This window comes from Taudactylus pleione, unplaced genomic scaffold, assembly GCF_031769625.1.
Source record: "Taudactylus pleione unplaced genomic scaffold, aTauple2 ptg000114l, whole genome shotgun sequence".
Classification (NCBI taxonomy): Eukaryota; Metazoa; Chordata; class Amphibia; order Anura; family Myobatrachidae; genus Taudactylus; species Taudactylus pleione.
Window position 1 is genome coordinate 23,164,326 of NW_028284516.1, and position 20,823 is coordinate 23,185,148.

Sequence of the window (20,823 nt, forward strand, 5' to 3'; positions counted from 1 at the left end):
CAGTCTGCATCCATGTTTTTAATGTTTTCTAGGACTGCCCACACAATAGGTCCAAATTGACAAAGGGTAATATCTAGACATTTCATTAGAGATATAAAAGGAATGATCAATATTTAGCCCCAGTTTGCAGTACACAGGCTGCCCCTCCCTGATGAACAAAGCATTGTTGAATAGAGTAACAGCAGTTTTCCTGCTTAATCAAAAAATCTGAGGAAGTAATAGAGCTTCAATTATTTGTTAAATACATTGAGCATTAGCAGTAACTGGCTATGATGGAATAGAGCATGTAGAACATCTGTGCCCTGTATGAAAGGGCTGATGCCTCATCCCATCACTGTACACACAGCTCTGCACTGGGAGGAGGAGGGAGACCAGTGCACACATTGCTGTACTGCTCACTCTCATTCTATGGGGAAACCAATACACCTAGAAGCAGCAGAAATACAGGCATTGGCACTGGCACCTGCTGCCCTGTCTTTATTTCCATTTATTCTGGACCCCAGGCTTAGCTAGCCTAGAAAATCCTGCAGCTCAGATTGGATATTGATTTAATTGTTTAACAGCCCGAGGACATTGCATGAGGCCACTTTAGAGAACGTGGCTGCTGAGAAGTTCTGCAAGACACCGGCTATGGCACTGCAAGCTGAGCTTTAAATCAAGACCTCTGTCGCCCTAGTCTGCCACTCATTCCCTGGATTACTTGTGCTGCAGCCATGGGTCTCTGTGCCAGACAAAGCTGCTGTGCATGGCCCTGGGTGTTCTTGATGGGACTGTTGGGACTCTGTGGCTGGGCTGACGGGGGGTGCTTGAAGGCTGGGAAGTGCTGCAAAGGTAGGGATCTGACATGTGTCAGCAAGGGCTGGTGGCTGGGCAAGGTGTATAGGACCTGCTTCTGCGACCAGGTGTGCAAGTCAACGGGGGACTGCTGCTATGACTACACACAGGCATGTCCAGGTAAAGAAAAACTTTTAAGAATAAAGATCTAATGTTAAGGATGTTACATTGACTGTAGACAGTGAGTCAGGTTGTGTTCTGTATATCAGATATAGGCACTACAGACAGTGCTGGGAGTTGTAGTTCCACAAAGCCTAAAGTTGCCAGAGCCTTATCTAGCTTGTAGCTATATTGTGCATGTGTGTGGCCAGAATTGCAAAATAGTCACAGTAATACAGGAAGGCGAGAAACAATTCAGCAATTCCTTTTAATAACCATGTGGGTGGATCAAACTTGGCCCTGGTACATTAGGAAATGACTATAGGGTCCTATTTGTTGATTGTACATTTTATTTCTGATTTGCTTCTTATAGTTATAAATATAATACTGTAGGGAAAAAGCTCTAGTTGTACAACAAAGATTTATTTTATTTTAAGCAATGATAATATACAGTAAGAGAAGTCTGTGAAACCAGTGACGTATATTATTAAGGATTATTATTTTTTAAGAATTATTTATATACCGCTAGCATATTCCATTGTGCTTTACAATTGGGATGGCATCAAACTGGTGCTTTTCTCTCCAAACTGAAATCATTCATTTCTGTGAACACATCGTAGGAAATGTCCCATTATTTCATTGTTTATTGAACCACTGGCAACAGTGTCTCCAAATATCAAAAAATCTCACTATAAATGCTCTGCAATTAAAATATATTATAACCGAGCAATTCCTGTCACTCAGAGCAGATTAAGCACTTATTATAAGATGCGAGTTTTAAAATCGCTGCACTTTTTCTGCTACAATAATAATGCTATAAAGATCAGTGATAATAAAGATGTAGTTCTGCTGTGACACTACCCCGAAAGGGGATGTAGTTATTAGACCTGCGGACGCAATGCCGCCGGTCTGAATACCGACACTTCATGCCCGATACGGGTCTTAACATTGACGCCTATGTTAATCCTGACACCGGAAGACCAACCCCCGCCATCCCGATCGTCGTCTGATGGGTAAGTATAACATTTAGCCCGGGGATGGGGGGTGTAGGTTTAGGCACCCTCCCGGGAAAGGTTAGACTAGGGGAAGGGGTGGTTAGGGTTAAGCACCACTAGGGAGAGGTTAGGGTTAGGCACCCCCCCGAGAGGGTTAGGTTTAGGGTGCGGGGAGGGGGGGTTAGGTTTAGGCACCCCTGGGGGAGGTTAGAGTTAGGCACTAGGGGGGGGAGTTTAGGGTTAGGCACCCCTAAAGGAGGGTTAGGGGGGAGAGGGGAGGGTTAGGATACTTACCACCGCCCGTCGGGATCTCCTACCGTCGGGTTTTCACTGTCAGGATTTGAACTGGTGGCTGTTCAGCCGCCGGTTTTTCAATCTCATTCCCCTGAAAGTGCTGCACTTTTGCAGCTGCTATAAAAATGCTGTCATGATTGAGCTTCTGAAGCGCATAAAAGTGTTGTGCACAGCTGAATGTATGCCTATCTGTGGAACGTCTATTGCATGAATTTTGCACTGTACATGAGCCAAAATATGAGCACTCACAAATACAGGTAATACACAATCAAACACATTTCAATTGCATCTATGCTGATGAGCGTAGAGATGAAAGTGGGGTGTGATGGGGTATTCTCATGTAAATAAAGCTCAGTGAGCGAGTACTCACACTACTGCAGGCGATGCAGACCTGGGTGTAAGCAATTATACGTCATTTTGGAGGTGTATCTTATTCACCTAGTAAAAGGTGGGTGCAAGTATGGTGATGGCTTGTGGTAAACCAAGACGGACATGCTACACATGTAGACGCGAGTGCATCTCAGGATGTGTACATTATACAATGCTGTTTATGGACACATTTACTTTCATCTCTGCATCAGCTCTGAATCGTCTTTGTTACGTTACCCTAAATGTGCTGCGATTTTACAGCTGTAATAAAGATTCTATAAAGATTAGGCATAAGTGCTTCTAAAGTGGGAAAAGTGGCTGTGAGACACAACCCTGACATGAAGCCATATTAAAAACTGATGTGGTTTTATAAAAGTGACAATTATGAGAAGGGCCTGTATAAAAGGAACAGCTGCTTTTAATTAAAAAAAAAAAAAGCCTGTAATGTGAACGGAGACTATGGATAAGATGAAGATAATATTCAATGATGATCATTCTGTTTTTAAAAATGCATTAAGACAGAGCTGGTGAATTTTTATCTTGCAAATCCAGAGCGTGAACATAGATTCTACAAGCCAGCGGAAAGTTAGGGTTGTAGGTAATTACGCCAAAGGGCCTGTTTCAGAGCCGCACGCAATACCGATGTTCGCGTAGTTGAGTGGTTTTTGCAACTGCGCATGCATAAAAATTTCTAATGACTCCTACAGCGCATGCGTTACACAGAGTGTGCGCACAGAGGGGCTGTTGTAATCGAGAAGCACTGTACCAGAAGTTGGACGTTCCTGGTCGGTGACAGGTAGGTGGCTAGAAATGTATGCACAAATGGTCCATTGACTGGGCGTGTTATAGGGGTTGGTTATGTCGGGATCCTGGTGTCGGCATCTCCACTCTTGTCGGGATTCTGGCGCAGGTGTCTTGTCCCCGGTTCGGGATTCCAGCGCCAGGATTTCATCACCTGGCATTCCTATGGTCGGCATTTTAACTACATCCCTGTTATAGCAGTATTGCAGGTGTGGTAGTGGTACTGGTAGAAGCAGTAGTAGTGGTACTGGTAGAAGCAGTAGTAGTGGTGGTTGCAGTAGCAATGGTAGTGTTAGAGGCAGTAATAGTGGTGGTTGCAGTGGTAATGGTAGTGGTAGAAGCAGTAGTAGTGGTTGTAGTGGTGGTAGAAGCAGTAGTAGTGGTACTTGAAGAAGCAGTAGTAATGGTAGTGGCAGAAGCAGTAGTAGTGGTAGTTGCAATAGTAATGGTAGTGGTAGAAGCAGTAGTAATGGTAGTGGTAGAAGCAGTAGTAGTGGTAGTTGCAATAGTAATGGTAGTGGTAGAAGCAGTAGTAATGGTAGTGGCAGAAGCAGTTGTAGTGGTGATTTCAGAAGTAATGGTAGTGGTAGAAGCAGTAGTAATGGTAGTGGCAGAAGCAGTAGTAATGGTAGAAGCAGTAGTAATGGTAGTGGCAGAAGCAGTAGTAGTGGTGATTGCAGTAGTAATGGAAGTGGTAGAAGCAGTAGTAATGGTAGTGGTAGAAGCAGTAGTAGTGGTACTGGTAGAAGCAGTAGTAGTGGTAGTTGCAATAGTAATGGTAGTGCTAGAAGCAGTAGTAATGGTAGTGGTAGAAGCAGTAATAATGGTAGAAGCAGTATTAATGGTAGTGGTAGAAGCAGTAATAGTGGTAGTGGCAGAAGCAGTAGTAGTGGTGATTGCAGTAGTAATGATAGTGGTGATTGCAGTAGTAATGGTAGTGGTAGAAGCAGTAGTAATGGTAGTGGTAGAAGCAGTAGTAGTGGTGATTGCAGTAGTAATGGAAGTGGTAGAAGCAGTAGTAATGGTAGTGGTAGCCGTAGAAGCAGTAGTAGTGCTGGTTGCAGTGTCCCACATGAGGGGGAAAGGTTGGGGGAGCACTCTCTCACATGAATACAGCATTTAAACAGTGTGAGAGAGTGCCTGGGAGCAGAGCCCTTTTCAGGTGCATTTTGAAGAGGGCATACCTCTTCTTACCTCCCAGATGTTGGGAGATATGGTAGTGGTAGTAATAGTAGCAGTGGTAGTAGTAATAGCAGTAGTAGCAACAGTGGTAGTGGTATTTATAGTAGTAGCAGTGGTGGTAGTAATTGTTTTACTAGAAGTAAAGGTGTTAATAGTAGTAGTGGCGGTGGTGTTAGTAGTAATAGTAGTAGTAAGGGTACTACTAGTAGTAATAACAGAAGTAGCAGTAGTACTAATAGTGATGGTGGTAGTAGTGATAACAGTATTAGCAACAGTGGCAGTGGTATTTATGGTAGTAGCAGTGGTGATAGTAATTGTTTTACTAGAAGTAGTGGTGGTGGTATTAGTAGTAATAGTTGTAGTGGCGGTGGTATTAGTAGTAATAGTAGTAGTAAGAGTGCTAGTAGTAGTAGTACCTATAGAAGTAAAAGTTACTATTAGTGGTAGTAATAGTAGTGGTGATGGCAGTAGTAGTAGTGGTGGTAATAGTAGTAATAGCAGTATTAACAACAGTGTTAGTGGTATTTATAGTAATAGCAGTGTAGTAGTAGTGGTGGTATTAATTGTTTTACTAAAAGTAGAGGTGTTAATAGTAGTAGTGGCGGTGCTGTTAGTAGTAATAGTAGTAGTAAGGGTGCTAGTAGTAGTAATAACAGACGTAGTACTAGTAGTAATGGTGATAGCAGTAGTAAGTAGTAGTAATAACAGTATTAGCAACAGTGTTAGTGGTATTTATAGTAGTAGCAGTGGTTGTAGTAGTGGTGGTAGTAATTGTTTTACTAGAAGTAGATGTGTTAATAGTAGCAGTTGCAGTGGTATTAGTAGTAATAGTAAGGGTACTAGTAGTAGTAATAATAGAAGTAGTGGCAGTACTGGTGGTGGTGGTGGTAATAGTAGTGGTGATAGAGTAGTAGTAGTAGTAATAGCACTAATAGCAACAGTGGCAGTGGTATTTGTTGTAGCAGTGGTAGTAGTAATTGTTTTACTAGAAGTAGACATGTTAATAGTAGTAGTGGCGGTGGTATTAGTAGTAATATTTAGGGTGCTAGTAGTAGTAGTAATAATAGAAGTAGCGATAGTACTAGTGGTGGTGGTAGTAGTAGTGCTGATAGTAGTAGTAATTAGTAGTAGTAATAGCAGTATTAGCAACGGTGGTAATGATATTTATAGTAGTAGCAGTGGCAGTGGTGGTATTGTTTTACTAAAAGTAGATGTGTTAATAGTAGTAGTGGCAGTGATATTAGTAGTAAGGGTGCTAGTAGTAGTTAAAATAGAAGTAGCGATAGTACTAGTGGTGGTGGTGGTGATAGTAGTAGTAATTAGTAGTAATAGCAGTATTAGCAACAGTGGCAGTGGTATGTATAGTAGCAGCAGTGGTAGTAGTAGTCGTGGTAGTAATTGTTATAGAGTAGTAGTAGTAATAGCACTATTAGCAACAGTGGTAGTGGTATTTATAGTAGTAGCAGTGGTAGTAGTAGTGGTGATAGTTTTACTAGACGTAGTGGTGTTAATAGTAGTTGTGGCGGTGGTATTAGTAGTAATAGTAGTAAGGGTGCTATTAGTAGTAATAATAGAAGTAGCGGTAGTACTAGTAGTGGTGACAGCAATAGTAGTAGTAGTGGTGAAGTCAGCAGTTGTGGTGGTAATAGTAGTAATAATAGCGGTGGTGGTAGTAGTAGTGGTGACGGCAGTAGTAGTAGGTGGAGTATTAGAAGTAGAGGTAGTAGTAGCAGTGGTGAAGTCAGCAGTTGTAGTGGTAATTGTAGTAGTAAGGGTTCTAGTAGTAGTAATAATAGTGGTGTTGGTAGTAGTGGTGATAGTTATTGTTTTACTAGAAGTAGTGGTGTTAGTAGTAGTGGCAGTGGTGTTAGTAGTAATAGTAGTAGTAAGGGTGCTATTAGTAGTAATAATGGAAGTAGCGGTAGTGCTAGTAGTGGTGACAGCAATAGTAGTAGTAGCGAAGTCAGCAGTTGTAGTGGTGGTAATAGTAGTAGTAAGGGTGCTAGTAGTAGTAATAATAGCAGTGTTGGTAGTAGTGGTGATAGTTATTGTTTTAATAGAAGTAGTGGTGTTAATACTAGTAGTAGCAGTGGTGTTAGTAGTAATAGTAGTAGCAAGAGTGCTATTAGTAGTAATAATAGAAGTAGAGGTACTGCTAGTAGTGGTGAAGGCAATAGTAGTAGTGGTAGTAGTAGTAGTAGTAGTAGTGGTGAAGTCAGCAGTTGTAGTGGTGGTAATAGTAGTAGTAAGGGTGCTAGTAGCAGTAATAATAGCGGTGTTGGTAGTAGTAGTGGTGATGTCAATAGTAGTAGGTGGAGTATTAGAAGAATAGGTAGGAGTAGTATTTGGAGCAAACAACAAGATTAGCCTAATAAGCCCAGCAGTTAAGTAGCAAGTAAGAAGGAAAAGGTTTCTGCATATGCTTATAGGGTAGGATGGTACATTAAATTATTATTTACTTCTTCAGGGTCCATAGGGCTCCACATGGGAGACAATGAGATGTAGGAGGGACCTGGAGGACCAGACACCAACAGCAAAGTTTTTCAATCCCAGAATGCTCCGGTCCTTCCCCCTATACCCCGCCCACAGCCTGAGGGCAACTCAATTTCGGCAGGAGCTGGACCACCTTTTTAGGAGCGGGCTGCTATTAAGCAGCCCAAGCTTACCTTTATGATTTTCATTATTTTGATATTTATCTACTATGAACAGCAGCACGAGTCAGCACATGGGATGTCTGCACTGCTACTCCATCACCCCTCCACGGCGCCGGGACACCAGCCCTCGGCTAGGTACTCTCGGCAGGGCTCTGTGGGGGACCTAACTAGCAGAGGCTCCCTGGACTCCAGACTGCAGCCGGGAACAAGGGCACAGGAAAGGCGAAACCCCAGTCGCCGGGCTACGCATGTATGTGCAGTCTTACCTCCGGTCTTGGGTGACAGACCGGAGGCGCTGACGTGGATACCGGTTCATCCGGGACTCCACTAGACCAACAGGGCATAAATTCAACTGGTGCAGGGCATTTTGTAGGGCCAGGGGACCCGGTGGTTGAAGTCAGCATAGGGGACAAGGCGCTCTCCCTGCGGCCCCTCCCCAGCTCAAGGCGCCATTCCACTGCGGTCTTGCTGCCTCCTGAGCTGCTCCTCCCACACCCTCCGCCCCCTCAGAGACTCTCAGCAGCCATTTTCTGCATACAGGTCTCTGGGACCGCTGGGTCCAGTCTCGCTGTATACCTCTCCCAAGGGCCAGGTTATACAGCGCTATAACCTGCCTGCCACTACGGTCTGTGTAGTTGATTTTAGTGCCCACTGCAGTTATATTGTATATTCTGCATTGTATGTGACTTATGCTAGCGCTACTGTCTGTTTTCTTTTCATATGACTGTCAGTTTATACCTTTCCCTTTCTTCCGATATAACCCTAGCATACTGAGGTATAAGGGGTTCAATGTACCTCACATCTCCATATATTTCTGAGGGCTATCACATACTACATATCGCTGTTGCGCACTACAATGTGCCATATTGCACATACATCTGGGTTGCTCACTGCACTTTGTCAGATTGTGTTTTATTATTCTTGCAGCTATGTCAGGCAGAGGCAAGACCGACAAGCAACCTGCTCCCCCTACTGTGGTGTCTTGTAAGTCCTGCTCAGCAGGCTTAACTTCAGAGGACCTCATTCAGGATGGTCTATGTGCATCTTCCTCTATTGGCCTGAGCCCATCAGCCCCGATGTCCTCTCCTCAGTACCCACCATGGGCTACCATTTCACAGGTGCTAGCAAAAATTGCGGACCATATAAGGGTCCCTGTGGTAGCTCCAACTATGGGATAGCCACAGCAGGTACTCCCTGCAAATCCTTTGCCTCCCCCATGGGTAGATGTGCTTTGCTTTCTACTTCAGTGCAGAGTCTGGCGGAGACAGCAAATGCTGCAAAAAGAGAGACCTTTAACTAGTAAATCTACTAAGCGTGCTGTGATATCTTCCCAGTCCATCCAGCTATCAGATTCTGATTTATCATCTGGGGAGGCAGAAGATGCAGACCTTTCTCACTCTGACTCCCATTGGGGAGATGAGGAGCCCCCCTCTAAATTGAATATACCTGCACTTGTAAGAGCTGTAAAATCTATTCTTCAAATCGAGGAAACAGAACCTGTCCCTAAAACAAAGCAGCCAGTTTTTAAGCAAAAGAAGGTGATTTTACTAGAATTCCCTCAGTCCGATCAGCTATCTGATCATATGAGTGAGGTGTGGACTATGCCTACTAAAATATATCAGCTGTCTAAGCGTTTAAGCTCCTTTTCTTCCCCCGCTACTGATTGCATTAAATGGGGAGTTCCCCCAGCAGTGGATTACCACGAGACACGTTTAGTAAAAAATGCTACCTAACTTATCCATACTGCAACCTCCTTGAAGGAGACTACGGATAGAAGGATTGAGGCTTGTCTAGGGCTAGGGCCTGGGTGGCAAAGGCCATTGAGAGCCCGATCTGAGGCCCTAGACGAGTCATTTCCCTCTTATGCCTCGAGGGAACAGCTGTCCTACATATCTCACATTAGAGATGCAGCCTCCAATTTGGGTGAAGCAGCTATGGATATGGCTCTCCTAGCCTCCAAGGTATCTGCCACTTCTGTAGTAGCCCGCCATATTGTTTGGCTCCGCTCATGGAAGGCAGATGCGGACTCTAAAAAGGCTCTGGAGTCTCTGCCTTATTCAGGAGATATTCTGTTTGGTCCAGAGTTGGACAAAATTGTGACTACCTTAGCAGCTTCTAAGATGGCATTCCTGCCCTCTGCATATAGGGCCTGATACAGACCCGGTCGCAAAGTTGCGCTCGCTCGCTTTGAGCGATGGTCGCCCGTCTGCCTATGCGTATGCATCACAGTGCGCGTGCGTGAACCAGTCACTGTGACGGTTAAGCGATCGCTCGTAGCCCGCAGACGGGCCGCTACTTTGAGTGACAGAATGTGCCGTTTGTGGGTGGTAACAGGGGAAGGTGCTTGTGAACGGAGGAGTGGTGCTGCGAACACAGGTGTGTCTGACCGTCAAAACGGAGTTTAATGAGAGTGCATAATTAGAAAAGTAGCGTCATTGTACACGTGACTTGGGTGTATTTCAGGCTGAACTGATCACACTGTTGCGGTGGGGTAAGGTCTACCACAAGAGCTGCGTGCAGCAATAAAGCCATTCGATGTACTCGATTAATCACTCACTTCCTGGAGATGACGTATACTACAGCGTGCATTCGCTCTGCTGTCGCACTCTAAGACAGAGGGCGATCTTCAGCCAGACAGTGCAATCGCATATTTGCATACCCAGCCTCTTTTTTGCTGCGAGAGAGTGCAGCATAGCGACCGGGTCTGAATCAGGCCCATAGTGCGAAGCCTCGGACGTCATCCTTTTGTCCTCAAGAAAAAACAAAAAGCCAGTCCTTTTCAAGGTGTCAGGCATCAAATAAGGCTTCCAAGCCTAGAACTAAGCAGGCCTGGGCCACTAGACGTCCACCTACCGAATGTGAGGACAAGACAAGTCTGACGGGGTGGGCTCCTCCCTGGGGGAAGACTACTTCAATTCGCCCAGTGCTGGCGTCAGACCACAACAGACACTTGGGTAAGAGAATTGGTTTCCCACTGATATGCCCTATCCTTGCTGAGGCGATCCCCCCCCCAGAAGTTCTTCTGCACAGGCCCTCCAGCGGACCCAGGCAAGGCCCTGCTGCTCCAAAAAACCATTCAGTCCCTACTACTCTCAGGAGTAATAAATCCGGTCACCTCCGTACTGCGAGGGAAGGGCTATTATTCTACCATTTTCTTAGTTCAGAAGCCCACCGGGTCTCATCGACTTATTCTAAACCTCAAGTATCTGAACAAGTTTATCAGGGTGCCCAGATTTTGTATGGAAACCCTCTGCTCTATTATTCTGGCTATGGAGCCTGGGGACTTTATGGTGTCACTGGACATTCAGGACACTTACCTACATGTACCTATAGCACCTTCTCATCAACAATATCTCCGGTTTGCTATACTACAGCAACATTACCAATTTCAGGCTCTGCCCTTTGGCCTTTCAATGGCTCATCAGGTCTTTACCAAGATCATGGCAGTTATGGCGGCCTATCTTCGTTGTCAGGGAATCAGACTGCTCCCATATTTAGATGACCTCCTGCTGTTTGTCAGCTCCCCAGAAGTGCTTCACAGCCATCTATACAGATAATCATTGCCTTTCTACAAACTCACGGTTGGCTGATCAACTGGAAAAAGTCTTCCTTGACACCTTCTCAAAGAATGGTATATCTGGGGGCTCTCCTGGACTCTCAGGTCCAGAGAATCTTCCTAACAGGAGAAAACAAATCTCAGTATTACAGCACAAGGTGCGCAGACTACTACACAGTCGCCGAGTGTCAATTCACTCTGCAGTGTAGACCCTGGGATCCATGGTGTCCACCTTCAACAAGGTGGAGTTCGCTCAGTTTCACTCCAGGCCCCTACAACACCTGATTCTCTCCAGGTGGAACGGGCTGCCTCATCTGCTCAGATCACAGATGATGAGTCTACCCCCAGAGGTCCACCTGTCTCTGGCCTGGTGGCTACAGGCATCCCACTTGGACATGGGGTGCCCCTTTCCTAAGCTGTCATGACGTGCATGCCAGAGAGTGGTCTCTACATCCAGAAGTCTTTCAGATTCTGGTGGAAAGATGGGGTCTACCACATGTAAATCTATTGGCCTCGAGACACAACCACAAACTTCCAGTGTATGGAGCCAGGACAAGGGACCCCAACACGGCCTTCTTGGATGCATTATCTGTTAAATGGATCTTCCATTTGGCGTACCTCTTCCCTCCAATATCCCTTCTTCCTCGAGTTCTTCGGAAGTTCAAACAGGTAGGGAGCACAGTCCTGCTAATAGCTCCGGCTTGAAACTATGACCCTCAGGTTTTTAAGGTTTCTTGAATACTTGCCTTTCTTCAGACTGGATTGGATTTTGGCCTCAGCCTAGCCTCTCTGAAAGTGCACGTCTTTGCTCTTTCGATCTGGTTTCAGCAAAGAATTGCTCCTCTACCAGATGTTCACACCTTCCTGCAGGGTGTGCTATATATACAACCTCCCTATGTCCCTCCTGTGGCTCCGTGGTATTTGTCAGTGGTGCTCCACGCACTTCGGGGACCTCCATTTGAACCCTTTGAATCAGTGGATATCAAAAGGCTCACTGAGAAGACTGTTTCTGCTTTCCTGTTGCTTCCCCTTTTTAATCTTTCATCGGGAGAGGGCTGTTCTAAGATTACACCTGGGTTTCCTTCCAAAAGTGGTTTCTCGTTTCCATATTGATGAGGAAATTGTGGCATTTACATCACCAGACCTCTCGGCAGGTGAGGCCTCCTTGGATGTGGTCCGTGGTCTGAAGATCTACGTAGACCATACTAGTTCCATCAGGAAATCAGACTCCTATACGGATTTCATAAGGAGGGATGGCCAGCTAACAAACAAATTCGCATGACTATCTCACAGGCTTACAGTATGTGCAGACTGGTCTTCCTGTGCCAGCTACAGTATCTGCTGATTCTACTCGATCGGTCGGTCCATCGTGGGCAGCCCAGCGTGGCGCCACTGCTGAACAACTATGCAAGGCGACTACATGGTCTTCTGTCCACACCTTTCTTAGGTTCTATGCCTTTGATACATTTGCCTCTCAGGATGCTTCCTTCGGGTGCAGGGTTCTCCTCTCAGCTCAGGAGCATTCCCGCCCGTGAACAACTGCTTTGGGACATCCCCATTGTCTCCCCTGTGGAGCCCTATGGACCCTGAAGAAGAAACGGAGAGTAATGGTAAAACTTACCCTTGTTAACGCTCTCTTCGAAGTCCATAGGGTCCACAGGACACCAAACTTGACACTCCTGGCTTCTAAAGGGTTTCTTCTCTTGGTCACTTGTTTCCTTCTCTGTGTGAGAGTGTGATTCTTCAGTGTACCAGTCTTCCTTCTCTCCTTTCCTGCTCCTGCCTTGGGCTTGTTGACAAAACTGAGTTACACTCAGGCTGTAGGTCGGGGTATAGGGAGAAGGATCGGAGCATCCTGGGATTGAAAAGCCTTGTTGTTGGTGTCCGGTCCTCCAGGTCCCTCCTTCACCCCATTGTCTCCCCTGTGGACCATATGGACCACTTTGAAGAAAGAGAGTTAACAAGGGTAAGTTTTACCATAGCTCTCCTTATCATTAAATTTTATTTATATATATAATGTTATATATTAAATAGCATTCTACTCTGCTTGCATATAAGTGCTGAATATATCCAATCCTGTACCTGATATATAACCCTCACCTTCGCTGTAACCCCTCCTGCATGTCGGTGTCATTTCCATATTACTTAGTAAAATCCCCCCCCCCTTAATATGCTTTACTACAGCCAATATTAATCCGTTCTTGCTGGATATACTGTTTTCTCGTGCTAATTAGAGCTGCCCTAGCCCTCTCGGTCTCCCCAATATGACCAATGGTATAATGCTTTCTGGAACCTGCCTCATGTACACTGATCACGGAAGTGAATATGTAGGTATGAGCAGCCAGCTCTGGTTCAGTGGTAGACAGGCTTCAAGAGCCGATATTACAGTCATGGGGGCAATGGGATGATGGGGTAGGGGCGGATGTCCTCCATACCCAGCAGGGCACCCATTGGGAACAGGAGCTGCTGATCACTTTGTTGTAATGTAGGAACTTTGTCTCCCATAACTGCAGTAGAAGAGGGGTCAGAGATAAATAATAATAATATACTGTAATATACTGTGGACTACAATGATGTCCATTGTAATTTACAAAACATAAAGTTGAACCAATAAATTAAATCATGGATACATTGATCATATACAGTAGGTTTATAGGACAGGAGCAGTAAGCAGAAGGCTTACATTTTTCTGCTACCAATGGAATATTCATTAAAACACTGTGAAAAAGAAATATATGACTAATGTACTATAGTTAAAAAAAATAAATAAAATTACAATACATCCATGCAATAGAAATGATCAACGGGGGGAGATTTATCAAAGCTTGGATAGAGATAAAGTGGAAAGTGATAAAATACCAAACAATAAGCTCCTATCATTTTTCAAACACAGTCTGTAAAATGACAGCTAGGAGCTGATTGGTTGTTACTTTATCTCTCTCCTCTGTATCATTCCAAGCTTTGATACATCTCCTTCCAATGGTATACAACAAGTATGTGGGGATTTATTTTGTATATACCTCCTACATGTCTTACAATGGTTCAAAATAACAAAACTGGCTGCTGTTTGGTTTTGACAGCGCTAGAAAATGACAAACAGAAAAATCTTGGCAAAGGATTAGATAAAGTTTCTTTGGAAGCTGTTGGAGGAATTTCAGCCTGATGAGATGAGAACAATTTGCTCTGTTCTAAATCCACAAAATGCGAAGCAGCCAAGATAATGCAGATAATAAGGTGCCAACAAGGGAGCAAATCGCCTGCACAGTGTAGCCTAAAATTATATCTCGGTGTGTACGATGCATGAATCAGGATAAGTAATGTAGGTAGAGAACAGGGCCGACTGTGCTCGTCTAATTATGAGGATAACCCAATGGTTTATGTACATCTCCAATCAGGGCTGTAACTAGGGGTGTGCGACCAGTGCCTCCGCACAGAGTGCAGGGATCTGTGGACAGCACAGTCATCGCCCCATGGCCCTTGCTTCTGGAACGGCACCCTGCAGCCAGGATCGCTTGTGCAGTGCTGTCTTGAGCTTCCTGTGGATGCTCCAGACTGGCAAACTGCAGTCTGTGCAGCCAATCAGGCGCCCTCAGGATGCCCGGTCACGCTGCACTTACCTGTGCTGCTGACCCCGCATTTGTTATGGCCCTATCTCCAATGTTAGAAGACAGGATCAGCACATGCGCTGAACTTCTACTGCGAGATCTCTTGCAGTTTCCCAAAGCCACAGCCTGCAGCTGTTTGGGGGGCGGGGAGTGGCTGGAGCTGGCCTGTGGTTCCAGAAAAGAGAGCGCGTTGCCCCCATTTTCTGGGGGTGCTGAGGCCAGGGTCTGTGTCTTCTGACTCAGACTTCCTGACCATGGCTGAGCAGCTCCGTGAACATTCTGAGTAAGCTTATGCTTACGTGATTACTGCAGCCATCACTACAGATGGTCTCAATTGTGATCTGATGCCGTATCTTTGGATGCAGCAATCGGATTGCAGATGCTGGCAGGAGGCGTCTTTATCCTACAGACGCCTCCTGCTGCATTACCATATGTTAGCATCGCTGCTGCGTCCCTCTCTGTATCAGACCCATAGGTCGGCTGTGTTCATTTTCATATATCTTTCGCCCATCGTTACATTTACCTACTGCCTTTAAATCCTATATGGTGGGGCTTGAGTAAAGAAAAGAAAGAGCGTAACTTTGCACCATGTTGCAGTGTAAGGGGAGCAAATACATTTATCATTTTTGCTTGCAGGGTAAATGCTGGCTGCTTTTAAATGTAGCCCACAAATAATGGGCCACTTTGTTTTCACGAGAGAAACAGAATTGGATACTTCTGCACTAGTATAAATTTTATTTTGCCCCATGCAATGATAAGAAGTATATCTATATCTATATATATATATATATATACAGTCAGGCGCATAAATATTGGGACATTATCAGAATTTTCATATTTTGGCCTCTATTCACCACCACAATGGCTTTGAAATAAAACAAACAAGATGGGCTTTAACTGCAGACTTTCAGATTTAATTTGAGGGTAATTACATCCAAATCAGGTGAACGGTGTAGGAATTACAACGGTTTCTATATGTGCCTCCCACTTTTTAATGGGCCAAAAGTAATGGGACTATCAACTCAAAAGCTATTTCATGGACAGGTGTGGGCTATTCCCTCATTATTCCATTATCAATTAAGCAGGTAAAAGGTCTGGAGTTGATTCTAGGTGTGACATTTGCATTTGGAATCAGTTGCTGTCGACTCTCAATATGAGATCCAAAGAGCTGTCACCATCAGTGAAGCAAGCCATCATTAGGCTGAGCAATCAAAACAAACCCATCAGAGAGATAGCAAAAACATTAGGTGTGGCCAAATCAACTGTTTGGAACATTCTTAAAAAGAAAGAACGCACCGGAGAGCTCAGCAACACCAAAAGACCCGGAAGACCACGGAAAACAACTGTGGTGGATGACACAAGAATTATTTCCCTGGTGAAGAAAAACCCCTTCACAACAGTTGGCCAAATCAAGAACACTCTCCAGGAGGTAGGTGTATATGTGTCAAAGTCAACAATCAAGAGAAGACTTCACAAGAGTGAATATAGAGGGTTCACTACAAGATGTAAACCATTGGTGAGCCTCAAAAACAGGAAGACCAAATTAGAGTTTGCCAAACAACATCTAAGAAAACCATTACAGTTCTGGAACAACATCCTATGGACAGATGAGACAAAGATCAACTTGTACCAGAGTGATGGGAAGAGAAGAGTATGGAGAAGGAAAGGAACTGCTCATGATCCAAAACATACCACCTCATCAGTGAAGCATGGTGGTAGTGTCATGGCGTGGGCATGTATGGCTGCCAATGGAACTGGTTCCCTTGTATTTATTGATGATGTGACTGCTGACTAAAGCAGCAGAATGAATTCTGAAATGTTTCGGGCAATATTATATGCTCATATTCAGTCAAATGCTTCAGAACTCATTGGACGGCGCTTCACAGTGCAGATGGACAATGACCCGAAGCATACTGCAAAAGCAACCAAAGAGTTTTTAAGGCTAAAAAGTGGAATGTTATGCAATGGCCAAGTTAATCCCCTGACCTGAATCTGATTGAGCATGCATTTCACTTGATGAAGAGAAAACTGATGGGAAAATGCCCCAAGAACAAGCAGGAACTGAAGACATTTGTAGTAGAGGCCTGGCAGAGCATCACCAGGGATGAAACCCAGCGTCTGGTGATGTCTATGCGTTACAGCTGATGCGTTCCAGACTTCAGGCTGTAATTGCCTGCAAAGGATTTGCAACAAAGTATTAAAAAGTGAAAGTTAGATTTAGGATTGTTTAATTTGTCCCATTACTTTTGGCCCCTTAAAAAGTTGGAGGCACATATAGAAACCGTTGTAATTCCTGCACCGTTCACCTGATTTGGATGTAATTACCCTCAAATTAAATCTGAAAGTCTGCAGTTAAAGCACATCTTGTTTGTTTCATTTCAAAGCCATTGTGGTGGTGAATAGAGGCCAAAATATGAAAATTCTGACAATGTCCCAATATTTATTCACCTGACTGTATATATCTATATATATAAAATCTATAATAACAACTCTTATAAATCTTATTGGTTATCCTCCTTATACAACGTCCTCCACTAGTGAATAAACACACATGCAAAATAAATAGTAAATATTTAGAAAAACACACAGTGGCACTCAAAGCTTCCTGATCACTACTTTGGGACATATTCAATTGACCGCGTGTTTTTATTTCCCCCGCTGATTAAAATTTCCTGCGTCCTTCGCACATGATTTGGAATGTGCGCGCTCCCGTTTTGAGCGCTAAAAGAAAATGTCGCCACTCGTGGTTGCAGCATCTATTTTGTGGAGAACGCGCTGGACTACTGATGGAGTCTGCTGGTGATCCTGCTGATTCCTGTTTGGTGAAATCCTTATTTTTATTATCTATTCTCAGCCACCACACACATTGTTATATTCCTGCACATATTTCCACACCCCACTTATCACCAAACCATACTTGACTATACTCCCGGAAGTGGTGGGAGGCTCCTGATTTTTCAGGTAGCTCCCCGCACACCTGGAAGTATAGGCAGATCTCCTGCATCCTGCCCACTTCCTAGTGAAGAGGGCAGGACGGGGAGATTTAATGGGGAATTCACGATTTGCCTCATTTAGCCCCGCCCCCCCTTGCAGACCCACAAATCGTGGACTTTCCCGGGAAAGGGGCCTACTGACGTCAACAGTCAAGAGTTAAAGGATGTGTTGCTCATACGTGCACACAGGGAGGTTTCTGTGTGCCCAGAACCACCCCGCCCCCTGCCCGCCGATCAGTAAGTGTAGTGCAGACCGCAGTGAGTGCAGTCCCACTATACAGTAACAAGCACACTGCTGCCGGTGCAGGGTAGTACACTCGTACTACCCGGCAGCGGGGTGTTTGTTTTAGCAGCCAATGAGAGTCAGACTCTCATTGCCTGCTGCGCCCACTGCCGCAGCCGGCCTGGAGCTCACTCATGAGCTCCCACAGTGGGTGATGGGAGAGATGTTATGACGGCTCTCCCATAGTGCAGAGTGGGCCAGGAAGATGGAAGAGCAGACAGCAGCAGGCGCGGAGAATCAGGTAAGTGTTCTTTTATTGTGTCTTTATTCTATATATGTATGGGGCACTGCATAGGGGTGGGGGCATTGCATAGGGGGGACTACTACTGAGTACACTGTATAAGAAGCACTGTATAAGGGGCACTACTGGGAGCCCTGCATAGGGGTACCACTACTGGGGGCACTGCATAGGGGGGACTACTGAGGGCACTGTATAAGGGGTGCCACTACTGGGGGCACTGTATTAGGGGCACTGCATAGGGAGGGCACTACTGGGGGGAGGGGGGTCTTTAATAAATAATGCTGGCTGTATTTATTTGCCTGCCGCATTCATGTTTTTTAGTGATAGAGGTGTGTGTGTGTGTGTATTTGTGTGTGTACCCCGACATAGGCTGAGTGGTATATTTTACTGTAGTGGTCCTATATCCTGTGTAAGCTGTATATATTTATTTGTGGCTAGATGTTTTTTCATTGGTTCGGTAACCAAGGATTTGGAAACCCCTCTTTCATACTATAGGTGAAAATCTGAGTATTCATAAATGGTTTGCAAACTCAGATGTGACACAACTAAACCATAAAACACACTGGTTACAAAACTGACATAACTATATTGTGTACATTATGAACTAATATAACCTGTACAATTTATGTACACACAAATGCATTCTAAACATAATGGCCCTCATTCAGAGCCGTACGCTCTGAGCAGAGCGCACGCTCTGCATGAGGGCCGGGCTCCTTTTTCATGGAGCGTCCTCCTGGACGCTCGTATAGCTGTGGGTCACCACCCACAGGCTATACGAGCGTGCATTTTGATGGCCGCGATGGTCGTGACCATCGCGACCATCGAAATTGCGAGCCGGAGCCTGCGGTTGAGGTTTTCAACCGCAAGCTCCGGAGTGATTTTGGCTCTATCAGAGCCAAAATCACTCCCACTGACATCACTAGTGATGTCAGTGGGCCGGCTTCTGACGGGAGGCGTTCCCGTGGGAACGCCCCCGTCAGGGAGGCACGCCCCCGGCACGCCCACCAAAGGGGGCGTGCTGTCAATCAACATTGACAGCACGTCCCCTTTGATCGGACACAACGAGCGAAGGAAAGTCCTTCGCTCGTCGTGTCTGGCGCATGCGCACGACGGAGCTCCCTCCGTCGTGCGCATGCTCAGTGCAGACCATCGACCCACTTGCGAGCGTACAGCCGCTCGCGAGTGGGTCTGAATCAGGCCCAATGTTTTTAATGCATTAATATGCTGTCTTTAAGTGGCAGCTTTATTTGGTATACTCCTTCTACACGTTAATGCAAATTAATAATCAGCCAATCATGTGACAGCAACTCCATGCATAGACGCAGACATGGTAAAGAAGTTCAGTTGTTGTTCAGACCAAACACCAGAATGGGGAAGAAATATGACGCAAGTTACTTTGACCGTGGAATAATTGTTGGTGCCAAATAGGGTGGTTTGAGAATATTAGAAACTGCTGATTTCCATGGGGTTTTCACCCACAATAGTCTCTAGTCTACAGCATTGGTGGGCAATAATGCTGCCCTCCAGCTGTTGTTGAACTACATCCCAGCATGCCTTGCAACAATTTTAGCATGGCAAAATAGCAAAACATTGGCAGGGCCTGCTGGGGGGGGCACTTATTGCCTGCCCCTACTCTACAGTATACAGCAAATGGTTCACAAAACATCCAGTGAGCTGGGATAAGTAATGCAGCAGGAGGTGTGATGCCTTCTGAGCATTACCATATCTGCAAGGATCGCAATTGCAAAGCTGCCTGCGTGCATACATCATATATCTATAGCCTGCGTGCATACATCATATATCTATAGCCTGCATGCAGCTTAGCAATTGCGATCTTTGCTGAATCAGGCCTTCTATGCATTCCTTTATGGAGACAGTCTTTACTTGTCCTAATGGACACTACTAGCAGGATATAGCACCATGTCACAGAGCACACATCAGCACAATCTGGTTTCACGTACATTTCAATGAGTTCAGTGTACTCCAAGGGCCTCCACAGTCACCACTTCCCTGTACAATGGAGCACTTTTGGGATGTGGCTCAATGGGCAATTCGCAGCACAAACCTGTGGCATCTGTGTGATGCTGTTATGTCTCCATGGACCATCTTGAAGGAATGTTTCCAGGACTTTGTTGAATCCATGCAATTCTGAATTCAGGCTGTTCTATGAGCAGAGGGAAGAAAGGGAGTTACCCTGAGCTAGAAAGGTGTACCTAATACGGTGGCCACTGTGTGTTTGTACAGGTATACACTGCGCCTTCTGTAACTATAAGCATCCTGTAATAGAGGTGACGTATGACCACCCTAATGTGTAACTTCAGTTAATGGTAGGCTACATAAATGCAAAAATCTTAAATATGAAACTAGATGTACATATTAACAATATACTAAGCAACCCGTTTCAGTGGCTTTGTAAGGGGATGTAATCCGGAAGCCGACGGTCTAAATGCCGACCGCCAGCTTCCAGACACTGTAATCCCGACTAGGGATGAATGACAGGCGTCTAAATCTAGACGCCCAACATTTGACCGACGTCGGGAGATCGGCGCATAGCATCCCGATCGAGCGGCTGCTGGTCGCTGCAGCGGACAGCCGCGGGGGGGGGGGTTAAGTTAGGGGCTCCCAGGGGGGACTTAGGGTTAGGCATCCCCCCGGGAGGTTAGGGTTAGGCTAGGGGGAGGGAGGGTTAGGCACCTCCGGGGGGGACTTAGGCAGCAGGGAAAGGGGGCGTTAGGTTTAGGCACTTAGAGGGGGGGAGGTTAGGGTTAGGCATCCTAAAGGAGGGTTAGGGGGTAGAATTAGATTAGTTGATACTTACCTTTAGGACGATCGGGATTTCCTCCTTTGTCGGATTTGAACCGCCGGCGGTAATACATATCACACCCTATGTAAGCATGTTTTGTTATAGCTGAAA

At 45.4% G+C, this 20,823-nt stretch overlaps 1 protein-coding gene across 2 annotated transcripts in view; it reads left to right on the forward strand.

Annotated features, from left to right (window-relative positions):
- The first annotated feature begins 403 nt into the window (after positions 1-403).
- The window catches only part of SBSPON (somatomedin B and thrombospondin type 1 domain containing), a 49,893-nt gene continuing 29,473 nt past the window's right edge, over positions 404-20,823 (forward strand). For both annotated transcript variants that reach the window (XR_015878330.1, XM_088471571.1), the window contains exon 1: positions 404-954. Coding sequence is in view for 1 of the 2 variants with exons in the window: in XM_088471571.1 (XP_088327697.1) it covers positions 714-954 (241 nt within the window). In the remaining variant the exon portion in view is untranslated. The remainder of the gene's footprint in view (positions 955-20,823) is intronic.